The following is a 13,065-nucleotide window of genomic DNA, read 5'->3' on the forward strand; positions in this document are numbered from 1 at the left end:
ACCCCTCCCCTGCCTCTGCACTCCTCACCCTGCACCCCTCCCCTGCCTCTGCACTCCTCACCCTGCACCCCTCCCAGGTACCCCCTTATCTCCCACACCCCCCTTCTCTATCTGCACCTCTTACTCATTCCTACTCCCTCTCCCCTTGCCTACACACCCTCCCTTGTACCACTTCTCCCACCCCTGCACCCTCTGACCAGCTCTTGCACCCCCCAGGTCCTAGAGAACCGTACAAAGGACTCTAAGCTGGAGATGGAAGTGCTGGAAAACCTGCAAGAGCTAAAAGACCTGAACCAGCGGCAGGCGCATGTGGACTTCGAGGCCATGCTGCTGCAACACCGCCTGTCTCAGGAGCAGTGGCAGCAGCAGCAGGAGGAAGAAGACGAGCGTGAGACAGCGTGAGCCAGGCCAGGCCCTTCTGGATCTTTCCATGGCTGCCCCTCCCCTCTTGTCCTGTCCCCTCAGACTCTACTGAAGCGCAGCTGCTGAGACCCCATAGCCGTCACTCTGGTTTTTTGTTTCTGTCCCGTGGCTGTGGGTTTGTTGTTTGAGACAGGGCCTCATGTAGCCCAGTCTGACCTCAGAATCATTAAGTAGCCAAGGATGGCCTTGACCTTCTGATCTTCCTGCATCCACTTCCCCTCCTTCCCCCCAGTGCTGGGGCAGTAGGCATGTGCTTCCACACCCAACTATATGTTTACTTATTTTTGTGGTGCTGGGTATGAACCCAGGACCTCACATGTGCTAGAAGTCTTCAGCCACTGAGCCACTACCCTCAAAATTGTTAACGTGGTTGCCTGCTCCCTGTTCCCAACATCAGTAGAGCAAGAAGAGGCAGCAGTCCCTAGCTGCTGCAGAAGAGACCCTTGGAGACCACCCCCTGCAGTACATCCTCACCATATCCATCCCATAGGGCCTTGCTGGAGGAGGCTCGCCATCGAAGGCTTCTGGAGGACTCTGAGTCAGAGGATGAAGCTCCACCTTCCCAACCACAGGCAGCTGCAAGAGCCAACCCCACAGCCATTCTCAGCGAGGTAAGCCAGGCCAGGGTGTGGGGTGTGCTTGCTCAGGCTGAATGGCCAAAGAAGAAATCATGGGCAGTGAGACTGTTGTTCATGACAGGACAAACAGCCCGTATGGCTGCCCTGCTCTGTTTCATGCTTCTGAGCCTGAGGGAGGGACTAGCCAGTGAATCAGTACATCAAGAATGGGGAGTCGCTCAGTCAAGCACTTGCCCCACAAGCATAAGACTGGGGTTTGGCCCAATGCCATATAAAAAGCTGAGTGCACCGGTTGTGGTGACATGCACTGTAAAGCCCAGCACATGGGAGCAGAGACAGGTGGAGTTCTCATGGCTGAGGTGAGCGTAGACTATATAGCAAGACCCTGCTTCAAAAAAACAAAAAAAAGCCAGATGCAGCCCAGCAGACCTGGGATCCTATGCTGGGAAGGGAAAGATCAAAGGGTCTGGGCTGTGTTAGGTGGGACCCACATCCCTGAGGTATCCTGTCTCAGAGACCGTGGTGCGAAACCACGGTGCATAGCAGCTGATGAAGACAGCTAGAGGTGTTAGTCTCTGGCTTCTCCACATGGACACAGTACACAGCACAAAGGCCCACAGAACCAGAAGGTGGCCCACGGGCTATGAAGGATGAAGGGCCCTCCCTAAGTCCCCCGAAGGCTCATCAGGGCCCTGGGTGCATCCAGAACTTTGCAGCAGATCTGGCCCCAGCTTTGGGGTTTTGTTGTTGTTGTTGTTGTTTTGTTTTGCTTTTTTAAATATTTATTTATTTTATATACATGAGTACCCTGTAGCTGTCTTCAGACACACCAGAAGAGGGCCAGCAAATGCTTGAAATAGGTATTGAGGGGTGGGTAGGAGTTCGCAGGATGGAAATGGGCAGCAGATAAAAAGTCAGGTTCAAAGTGTAGGGTGAGAGGCAGGCCATGGGGACTTAAGTAGGAATTTAGAGCTGGGGCAGGCTCGATAAGCAAGCTGGTTCCACAGAGCCAGGTCAGGGAAGCCAGAGGGACAACAGCTGTGCACGGTCCCCACAGGTACCAAAGCCCAAGAGGAAGGCAGAGGCCCTGTGCAGCAAAGCACAGTTGGCAGGCTTGGTTGTACCAAAGAAGGTAAAGACGGAAACCAACGGGGGCTCAAAGCAGGTTCAAGTGCCCACTGCCGCAGGTGAGTCCTCTCAGCAGCCATGGGTGGCAAGAGGGCACCTGGCACTGTCTACAAGGTTCATGAGGTAGGCAGGGACCAGAGTGAGGCTGCAGCTCGATGGCCAGAGGCTTACCCAACAGCCTGTCACACAGCATCAGATGGAGGTAAAAAACACTGGGGTTCAGGATCAGCCTCAGCTACATAGGGGATTTAAGGCCAGCCTGGGCTACACATGAGACTCTCAAAGACAAAATGGAGCTGGATGGTGGTGGTGCACACCATTATTCCCAGCACTCAGGAGGCAGAGGCAGGCGGATTTCTGAGTTTGAGGCCAGCCTGGTCTACAGAGTGAGTTCCAGGACAGCCAGGGCTACACAGAGAAACCCTGTCTGGAAAAACAAAGAGATAAAAAGAAAAAAGGAGCAAAGGCCTGGAGTGGAAGTCATATGATAGCTAAATGTGCCCTGTGGCGGGACCTAGGTAGTGTAACTAGTGCGCTGCCCATGTGGCCTGTAGCTTTAGTGTCCTTTCCTGGAGTTTGAATAATTCCACCATATAGAAAAGGCCTGGCTTGGGGTTGACACATGGTGACATTTGACACAGTTGTCACTGCCACTATTAACATTTGTCAGAGGCAGATCCTAATGCACAGAGAGGGTTTATCCACTACCTGAAGCCACACAGCAGACCCGATGTTGAAGCCTCCCCCATCATGGAGGCCCTTGGCAGCACTTGGCCCGTGACACTGTTCCAGTATCCTGTGGGCACTCAATTGCCTTGGGCAGGATCTCTCTGGCCCAGTGTAGGATTGGGGTGACCAAGTCACAGGGTCCTCTGAGGTGGGCACTTTCCCCTGAACTAACTTGTCCTCCCTACAGGTGCCCCCAAAAGCAGGAAGGCAGCCAACCCTACACTGCAGACACCTGGTGCTTCCTCCCTGAGCCAGCTGGGTGCATATGGGGACAGCGAGGACAGTGACAGCTGAGCATCAGTGAGGCCCACCATGACATCATAGACCCAAGAAATGAGGAGGAGATGGGATCAAGCAAACACCTTCAGCAGAGGCCTCAGGACCTTTTCTGCCATGGTCCTGGCAGGTGTGGAGAAGCAGTGTCCCCAGGCACCCCAGGACAGACAGCCCTGGTCCACTCCTTCAGTCCTTGAGTTGTGTGGACCCCAGGCACCCCAGGACAGGCAGCCTGGTCCACTCCTTCAGTCCTTGAGTTGTGTGGACCCCAGGCACCCCAGGACAGACAGCCCTGGTCCACTCCTTCAGTCCTTGAGTTGTTTGGAGCCTATTGGCCAGTTCCTTCCTGCCACAGATCTGAACACTGACTGACATGGGACAGGGGACAGGGACCCTGGGCACCATCTTCTAACCCAACACAAGGTCTGGGGCTCTATCCATATGCAACACAATAGTACTGTAAAAAAACAAGAAGAAAGAATAGAAAATCAATTGAAAAACAGAAGCATGTGGAGAGAACCTGCCTGGCTGTGGGGGGGTTACACCAGGGCTTAAATACCTAGGATTTCTGCCACACACCCTTGGGCCTGGCCTCTCAGCACATGTCCTTCATTCAAAATTTGGGATTACATCAGTCTGTGTTCTGATACTGTAAGGAAATAATGTTGAGACTGAATCTGTTGTGTAGAATGAAGTGAGTCAGGCACAGGGTGGAGGTGGAGAAGCAGCTTATATAGCCACACTCTCCGCCTCACCAGAAACTGAACCACCAAACTGACCTTAAACCTGAAATGTTCGTATTGGAATCTGCTTTTCCCATGAGGACTCTTCCTTCTCACACACCATATTGGGAGTGGGGCTTCCCAAGCCAAGATCAGGGACATCCTGGTGTCTGGCTGGAGCCCTGTCCTGCTGACCTCCACTTGCCCCAGCTCTGTAGCTGTCATCAATTCCTCAGAAGTTGTCAGGTCTAATCTATCACCTCTGTCAGCTCCCTGGGGACCCATGGCAAGGGGACTACCGCCTGCCCTGGACATTCAGACACTGAGACATTGGCTGTACCAGCTCCCCAACAGCCCTCTGCTTACTTGCTGGTCCTGAGCCTGGGCCCTACAGGGTGACAGAGCTACATGGCAAGGGATGAAGTGGCATGCTACAGTTGCATCTGTGAGGTCTTTTTGTCCCACATGCCATTGTTCCTCCAGCAAACTGAAGCAGCTGGACCTCCCCCCCAGACTGGGGACCTGCAGTCAGTCTGCTTCCTCCATCAGCCTGGAGACCCTGAAAGTCAGTGACTTGCCTCTTCCTTCAGACTATGAGCTCAAGGAAGCAAGGGTGTACTTCTATCAGGCTGGGAACCAATAAAGGCAGGGTCCTGATGCCTCCCTCAAGCTGGGAGCCTTCGTACAGCACCCTCCAGACTGGAAACTTCCCAAGGCAAGCCCTGCATCTGCTGCCAGACCACAATTAGGCAAGACCCAGAGTGTTTTGGTCCCCTGCATATACATGCCTGGGTTTTTGGTTTTTTTGGTTTGTTTTTTTTTTTTTTTAAAGATCTATTTGTTTATTATTTGTACATACTCTGTAGCTGTCTTCAGACACCAGAAGGAATCAGGTCTCTCTTTAAGGATGGTTGTGAGCCACCATGTGGTTGCTGGGATTTGAACTCAGGACCTCTGGAAGAGCAGTCAGTGCTCTTAACCACTGAGCCATCGCTCCAGCCCCGGGTTTTTGGTTTTTGAGTGGGTCTCACTATATAGCCTAAAGGTGTGGCTGCCAGCTTTAAAGACCTGCTATGGACCAAAGTACCTCCCCTCTGTCCCCAGGCTTTGGCACACTTGCCCTTCCAGATGTGAGGGGCAGGGATTCTTATCCTGCTGTTCCCTGAGGCCCCAGTTGCCCAGTGTATACACTGAACACTGATGTTAGCCTCAGGATTGAACAGTCACACTGTTCCTGAACAAGAATGGGGTTCCATCCCATGCCGCCAGCAGACTCCATGGCAGGCTATCCACAACAGCCTGAGGCAGAGACTGATGCATGGGGATGGGCAGAGGCACAGGGAAGTGGGATGTTCTGAACTACAGTGTAGCAAACTACACAGCCAGCTTCGTGATAGGCTGTACAACCCACTTATGCCATGTTTTCGCTGTGGTTTTGTTTGGGTTTAAGGGGCTGGGGGCCAATACTACCCTCTCAGCTGCCCCTAGCCCTTAGGTTGTACTTTGAAAAGGGGCAGCGGTAGAGCATGTGAATTATAATCCAGAATCAGTGTGATACAGATTGCCCCTGTCCTATTTTCCAAGTCGTCCAGGAGGGATTCCCAGGGTAGTTGCCATGATCTTCCTTCCCCCTATCAGAAGAGTTTATAGCTCTGGCTTTTTCTGTGTTTCTTTCCCTCCCTCCCTCCCCCTACCCCCCTCTTCCTCTCAGCTGAGCGCCTGCTCCCCAGTGGAGGCTCTGAGGCAAGAGAAAGTTAAGTGCTGTTTGATTCTGCCTGAGGCCCTCTGATTGCTATTCCTGCCACGTACAGTTATCAGGCTCCATGCGAGGAAGCTCTTGACTACACCCTCACACACAGGATCTGGTGGCCCCCGGGGACGCTGCCTGACAAGAGATAGGAGTGGGTGGTCAGGGGGACTCAGCCTACTCCAGATGGCGTGCTGGCTCTAGGTTTGTTTCTCCACCTGGAAAGCCGGGCTCACAGTGAACAAGAGGATGGCCACTCATTCTGTGAGCAACCAGTGCCATCTTCGACATGTCTAGGCACCATGGACAGATGAGTGGTTTGAGTATCGCTCCACACACAAAGCCTCAGTTTCCCCAGCCTCAACAGCTCAGTCGGTAGGGCGCTTACCTAGCATGCACGAAGCCTAGGATGTCCCTAAATACTGGGAGGCTGAGGCAGGAGGATCAGGAGTCCAGGGTCATCCTTTGCTGCAAGTGACTTGGAGGCCAGCCTGGGCTACATGAGACCCTTAGCAGTAACACTCTTCTGTCAATGCCTCCTGCACCGCTTACCAGTTGAGGAGACTAAGGCACACACACCGTTGGCCATGGCTTTTGGGTCACTCTGGCTGACTACTGGCAGCCCTTTCTCTCCTTGGGGTTCAGCCTCCCAGCTCCATCTCCAGTCTGAGCCCACCTCCCTCCCTCCGCTCGCGGACCCACAGCTGCCGACGTTTCCCACCCCTCCCCCCTCGCCCGGCACAAAGCGACTGACGGACGCAACGGTGACGGACGACGCCTCCCGCCCTGCGCCACCTCCAGCTGCGACCCTGCGCGATGCTCGGGCCTCTCGCCCAATCCCTGCCCGGCCCTGGTCCCAAGGGCAACTCAGTCCTTGCGCCGGTGACCTCGTCCTCCGGGACCCTCCAGGGTCTGAGTCCTGCTGTCTCCATCCCGGAGCCACAAAAGGTCTGAGGTCTGCAGGTCTGTCCGCAGGGCGGGACCCGGTGGGACGCGGGTGTTCTCGCCCCTCCGGTGGCCCTGAGAACCCGGGCCTGGACCCAGAGGTTTAAGTCCCTTTTGTTGTGCAGTGGCGGCGGCTGCAGGCGGTTAAGGGGTAGGGGAGGTTAAGGGATTCAGGGGGCGGTGTGGAGCAGGAGTTAGGGGACCGGGAGGTTAAAGGAAATGGAGGGGGGTTAGGGATGGAGAGGTTAAGGAATATTGGAGGGGGAGTTAAAGGATTCAGAGATTAAGGGGTGGAAGATAAAGAATTGGAGGGGTCGAGGGGAGGTCAAGGGATCCGAGGACTTATAGAATTTGGGCCGGTATGGCCCGCGGGATCAGACAGCAGCCCCACAAGGAGTACGACCCTCTGAGGTGGCTCAGCCTCTGGCAACTTTATGCATGGAGCTGAAGGGGTAATGTGGAACAGCCCTGTTGACACCACACCTGCAACACAGACCCTAAAGTTCGCGGTTCCACAGACCCTCGCTTGGCCTGCAGCACCAGGGTCACCACCTGCTGCCCCCTCTGCTCTGAGCCCAGCCAAGGACTCCTGACCTCCAACCTCCCTGTCCTCTTCTCCCTTCTCCCTCCCCCTTTTGTTTCCCCCTCCTCTTCTCTCCCCTCCTTCCTCCCCCAAACCCCAGAGCAAGCTGCAGAGCTAGGCATGAAGGCCCTTGTTTGACACCAGCATATTTTGGGGGCACCAATGGCCAAGTGGCTCCGAGACTATCTGAACTTGGGCAGCCGGAGGCCTCCTCCGCAACCGCCCACCCCCGACTACACCGAGAGTGACATCCTGCGGGCCTACCGCGAACAGAAGGATCTGGACTTCGAGGACCCCTATGAGGATTCCAATGGCCGCCCCGAGCCAGAGATCACTGGGTCCGGCGACCCCAAGCACAACTCTCCCAGGCACCGGCTGATCAAGGTGGAGGCTGCGGACATGGCCAGAGCCAAGGCCCTGCTAGGCAGCCCAGGGGAAGAGGTGCGTGGCAGACCTGGACAGGTGTTCCGCCCCTATCACCCAGGGTTCCCCACCTCATCCCCGGACCCCTGGGGAGGCTAAGATCTGGGCTAGCCAGCATCCCCCTCGGCCCATTCAGTCTCCCTTCAGAGAGACAGGGTAGGTGTTGTTTTTGTTTTGTGTGAGATCTGGTCCAACGTAGCCCAGGCTGGCCTCAAACTAGCTACAATGAGTTTGAGCCTCTGATCCTCCTGCCTCTACTTCCGAAGTGTGGGTCACAGGATAACAAGCATGTGTCACAGCCGCTGTTTATGCTGTGTATGGTGGAAGCTGGACCTGGTGCATGCTGGGCTTTGTTCTACTGTATGTTGAAACCCTTTAAGGTCAAATGACTCTTTCACAGGGGTCACCTAAAACCATCAGAAAACACAGATAATAAATAAATAAAGTATCATAATTCATAAAAAAGTTTGGAGTTATCAAGTTGCAACAAAATGATTTTTATGGTTGGGGGGTTGCAGTGTTAGGAAACTCCAGAACCACTGCTCTGTTGGGTTGGGTTGGGTTGGGTTGGGTTGGGTTGGGTTGGGTTGGGTTGGTTTGGTTTTGAGACAGGTTCTCCCTGTGCAGTCCAAGCTGGCCTAAAACTTGTAATCCTCTTGCCCCACAAATCTCTGGAAGACAAGAGAGGAGGAAGGAACACAGAGGGACAAGACAGACAGACAGACAGACAGACAGACAGACAGACAGACTGGGATCAAAGCCTGCCTCGTACTCCCCAGCTGTGTGACCCTGCCCAGGTCACCAACTCTCTCTGTGCTTCTGTTTCTTCACCTGTAAAATAGGCCTATGTCCTTACTAAGGGCTTAAGGGCTTGTATTAAAACAATATCAGAGAGAGACCTGGGTTCAAATCCCCAGAACCCACTTAAAGAGCTGAGTATAGTGACCTGTTGAAACCCTAGTGGCCACTGGGGAGGCAAGGACAGGAGGATCCACATGAGACTCCCTGAGCAGCCTAGCTCTGACAAGTGTGAGATGGCTCAGCAAGGGCAGGCAGAAAGTATGGTGCCCAGCCCCACAGCAGGGTCATCCAGAGCTAGTCCCAGCCTTTCCCAGCAGCCGGAAGTGGACACTGAGTACTCCGACCCTCTCGATGCCCAGCCTCAGCCACCAGCCCCCAACAGTGGGTACATGGAGCCCTACGGCGCCCGGAGCACCTTCAGTGGTGAGCACACATGGCTGGGGTGTGGGGAATGTGCTGTTGGGAGGGGAGGGTGACCAGTGTCCCCACCCCACCCCAGAACAGCCAAGCAGAGCTGTCCAGCTTTACGATACTCCATATGAGGAGCAGGATACAAAACCAGAAGATGGAGGGTCTTCAGGCCAGAGCCGGAGACCCCTGGAGGATGAGAGGCCAGCAGATGAATATGACCAGCCTTGGGAATGGAAGAAAGATCACATCTCCAGGGCTTTCGCAGGTATGCTCAAGGCCTCCCAGCTCCAGTGCCTCAGTTCTCACTAACGTGTGAACGTGTGAAGACATTGGCCAATTCTTCTGCAGGGAAAATACCTTTACTGGGGAGCAGAAAGCTCTTGGGAACTTGTGGTCATTATGGACCAAGCCAACAGGGCAATTGTAGACTAAGCACTAGAATATGCCAGGTTATATGGGAGTTACTAAAAGGCAGAGTGGGGGTTTGTGAGCTGTCCAGTGATGGACTTGGGCTAATCAAGTAAAGTAAAGGGGTAATAGGAGCGACCTATAGAATATCAAATAGCCCAGGTCAGGAAGAAACGGGCCATGACTTGAACCAGAGCTTGCCTTCCACCATGTGGGTCCTGGGGATCAAGCTCCAGTAGCCCAGGTCCCCACAAGCACCTTTACCGCTGAAGGGAGCCCTGATTACAAACTTACAATCTATCCCTGTTGGCCACACCCCCTGTGCTCTGATTTGTCAGTCAAAGCACTACCCCTCCTCTCCTACCATAGTGCCTGATTTCTGGGTGGCCGTGCCATTTCATTTCCAATGACCGATGGCAGTTTCTGGGTCAGTCCTGTCCTATCTTAGACTACATTTCCACCACTGAAATCCCTTTGGAGAGCTTTTGCTCTGCCCCCTGAGTGAATGGATTTTAACCTCTCTCCCTCCTCTTCCAGTGCAATTTGATGGTCCTGACTGGGAACGGACTCCATGCTCCACCAAGGAGCCCTGGAGACCACAGACTGCGGAGCGTGTGGATACAGCCCTTGCCCTGGAGAAGCAGCCGTGAGTGCAGTCCCAGGAGGAGGGGTGGCCCCTAGGACTCCTCGACCTGTAGGGGAGCTGGGGCCTCATTTATTCATTCAGTCATTCATTTCTTTAGTGAAGGTCTCATGTAGCCCAGACTGGCCCCCACTTTTCACGTTCAAGGGAATTGTCTCGCTTTGCCCTGGGTCCTCACCCTTCATTCCCCTCAGCTGTTTGAAGTCTGCTGCCCTTCTTGAGGTGTCCGTCTCCACCTTGCCCAGGTGGTTTCACGGCCCCCTGAGCAGAGCAGAGGCCGAGAACCTTCTGTCCCTCTGCAAGGAAGGCAGCTACCTCGTGCGGCTCAGCGAGACCAGGGCTCAAGACTGCATTCTGTCCCTCAGGTGAGAGAGACCCAGCCTTAGGAACACACTGGGGTGATGCTCCCGGGCCAGTGGGTGGGACTCCCGGGCCAGTGGGTGGGGCTCCGAGGCCAGTAGCTAAATGGGTCCGAACAGGGAATGAGCTTGCAAGCCCAACAAGAGATCCAAAGCTCTGGTTGTGCTGGGAACCAATACCCAAGGTTCTTGTACTTCTTCTGAATGGCCCTGTCCAAAACTAGAAATGCTGTCGTGTCTGTTTGAAGACAGATTCTCAGAATGTTCTAGAAAGCACTTGAGTTTGAGGCTGTAGTTCCTAAAGATGCCTGAAAGTGTAACCTACAGTGTGAGTCTAGTGTGGGAGCACATAGCCTGTCGTCGTCGGGGGACTGGGGCAAGCAGGAAGATTTTCTGGGCTACATGACACTGTCCCAATAAAAGCAGAGAAGGGGTTGGGGGGGCTGGAAAGATGGCTCAGTGGTTAATGCACTTCCAGAGGTCCTGAGTTCAATTCCCAGCAACCACATAGTGGCTCACACCCATCTATAATGATACAATGCACTCTCTGGTGTGTCTGAAGACAGTGACAGTATACTCACACAGGGAAGGGCCAGCTGAAGAGGTGGCTCAGTGCCAGCGTCAGGGTACTTGCTGGTTTTCAGGAGAGCCTGGGTTCAGCCCCTACATCATGAGGCTCACAACTGCCTGTAATTCCAGCCCCAGGAAATATGACACCTTTTCTTTTCTGGTCACTATTGGTACTGCAAACACACACACACTAAAATTTCCTGGGCAGTGATGGCACACACCTTTAATCCCACCAACAGGGAGGCAGAGGCAGGTAGATCTCTCTGAGTTCAAGGCCAGCCTGGTCTACAGAGTGAGTTCCAAGACAGCCAGGACTACACAGAGAAGCCCTGTCTCTAAAAACAAAGCAAAACAAAAATTAAATAAGTAAATAAAATAATAAATAAATAAGTCTAGGCTGATGAGACAGCTCAGTGGGTAAAGGTGCTTGCCACCAAGCCTGAAGAGTTTGAGTTCAATCTGAGGACCTTCATGGTGAAGAGAGAGCAGATTGCCACAAGCTCACAAGCTCACAAATCCCTCTGACTTCCACACGTGTACTCCTGATATGTGCACTAACACACACACATACATACATGCACTCATATACACACATACATGCGTGTATACATACATACACACATACATCAACACATGCACTACTTTTTAAACATTTTTAAAGGGGCGTAGCAGTAGAAGCAGCCTCCTCATGGACTCAACCTCAGCTGAGTGCCTGTTGAACTGCAGTGTCTCCTCATGGAGCCTGCACCCTGGCAGGCTGATCAGGAGTTCCTAACTAGGATTGTGGAAGATGAGAGGCTGTGAGGGAAGGACTCTTTACAGAAGTGACATCCAGACTGAGCTGAGAGTCATCAGGGCCAGGCTGAGCATGGAAAGAAGTAGTGTTACTACAGACCCCACACTGGCTAACCTGGAACTCACTAAATAGACCAGGCTGGCCTCAAACTCACAGAGATCTGCCTGTCTCTGCCTCCCAAGTGCTGGGATTAGATAAATAAATAATGTTTTTATTTAAATTATTTATTTATTTTGAGGAGGAGGCCCTACCATATAGCTGTGGCTGGCTCAGAACTCACTATGTAGACCAGGCTAGTCCTGAGTACTGAATTTGTAGCAATCTGCCTGCCTCTACCTTTAACATGCTGAGATACTTATTTTATGTTAGTTTTGTGTGCATATGGGTGTAGAGGTCAGGAGATAACTTCTGGGGTTCAGTTCTTGCCTTCTACTATGTTGATCCTGGGAATCAGACTGAAGTCATCAAGCCTGGCTCAAGCCTGGACCAGTGCTTTTACTCTCTGGTCCCTCTGACTGGCCAGTACCTACCTGCACCTATAGGAAAGCAGCTGTGGAAAGATGGAAAGTTTAGTGGATCTGGGGACCGATGCTCTGCCTTGTCCCACAGAAGCAACCAGGGTTCCATGCACCTGAAATTCTCGAGGACCCGGGAGAACCAGGTGGTACTAGGACAGCACAGTGGGCCCTTCCCCAGCGTGCCTGAGCTGGTCCTGCATTACAGTGCCCGCCCACTGCCCGTGCAAGGGGCAGAGCACCTGGCCCTGCTCTATCCTGTCACCAGCAACCAGAGCTCTCAAGGACCCTGCACATTGGCTACTAAGCCAGAGAGGGGACAAGGGGACCCATGACACACAGACTTCCTCCAACCCACCTTTAGTGCCCTCTGCTGGGATACTCCAGATCACCTGTGAGCATGCTTGGCAGGTGAAGAAAAAGGCGGTGCCAGGCCTACTGGGTTCAACCCTGGGGATCCACATTGTGGCAGCCAAGGGCTCCAAGTTGTTCTCTGATTTACAAATAAGTCACACATCATAAATTAATAAATGAATATAATAAAAACTAATCTTAAAACCTGTCATTCCCTACTGTTCTTTCGAGGCTATGGGGAGAGACCCCTCCTGATTCAGCAGGAGAGGTTACCGCTCAGACCTTGGAGTATCTCTAAAGCCATGCCCAGCACAGGTGGCTGTGGGGATGGAGCAGAGAATGACAAAGCCAGCCCAGGCCTTTGTCACAGTATTAGCTGGGGTTAGAAGTTCAGTGTCTCCAGAGTCAGGAGCTCTGCTTCATCTGAGCCTGCAGCTGGGCCTCTGGCCTCTCATCTCAGCCTGCAGCTGGGCCTCTGGCCTCTCATCTCAGCCTGCATCTGGACCTCTAGCCTCTCATCTCAGCCTGCATCTGGGCCTCTGGCCTCTCATCTCAGCCTGCAGCTGGGCCTCTGGCCTCTCATCTCAGCCTGCAGCTGGGCCTCTGGCCTCTCATCTGAGCCTGCAGCTGGGCCTCTGGCCTCTCATCTGAGCC

At 53.5% G+C, this 13,065-nt stretch overlaps 2 protein-coding genes across 5 annotated transcripts in view; both read left to right on the forward strand.

The window, feature by feature from the left end:
* Yju2 (YJU2 splicing factor homolog) overlaps nt 1–3,934 on the forward strand; it is a 9,370-nt gene extending 5,436 nt beyond the window's left edge. The window contains exons 5-8 of one of the 2 annotated variants that reach the window (XM_031347566.1): nt 217–398; nt 914–1,034; nt 2,059–2,188; nt 3,046–3,803. In XM_031347566.1, the coding sequence (XP_031203426.1) occupies nt 217–398; nt 914–1,034; nt 2,059–2,188; nt 3,046–3,152 (540 nt within the window). In that variant the 3' untranslated portion in view covers nt 3,153–3,803. Of the gene's footprint in view, nt 1–216; nt 399–913; nt 1,035–2,058; nt 2,189–3,045 lie in introns of both variants that reach the window. The other variant, XM_031347567.1, reaches the window with a different exon arrangement.
* A 913-nt stretch (nt 3,935–4,847) lies between these two features.
* On the forward strand, nt 4,848–12,620 carry Shd (Src homology 2 domain containing transforming protein D). Of its 3 annotated transcripts, none has more exons than XM_031347564.1 (7): nt 4,848–6,551; nt 7,232–7,572; nt 8,670–8,778; nt 8,855–9,031; nt 9,712–9,820; nt 10,063–10,182; nt 12,152–12,620. In XM_031347564.1, the coding sequence occupies exons 2-7, from the start codon at nt 7,294–7,296 to the stop codon at nt 12,390–12,392; spliced, it is 1,035 nt and encodes a 344-aa protein (XP_031203424.1). In that variant the 5' UTR covers nt 4,848–6,551; nt 7,232–7,293; the 3' UTR covers nt 12,393–12,620. The 3 variants fall into 3 exon arrangements, with proteins under 3 accessions (XP_031203424.1, XP_031203423.1, XP_031203425.1); XM_031347563.1 differs by having other exon boundaries at nt 4,849–6,566; XM_031347565.1 differs by having other exon boundaries at nt 4,851–6,566; nt 8,673–8,778.
* The last annotated feature ends 445 nt before the right edge of the window (nt 12,621–13,065 follow it).

This window comes from Mastomys coucha, unplaced genomic scaffold (assembly GCF_008632895.1).
Source record: "Mastomys coucha isolate ucsf_1 unplaced genomic scaffold, UCSF_Mcou_1 pScaffold3, whole genome shotgun sequence".
In the NCBI taxonomy this organism is placed as follows: Eukaryota; Metazoa; Chordata; class Mammalia; order Rodentia; family Muridae; genus Mastomys; species Mastomys coucha.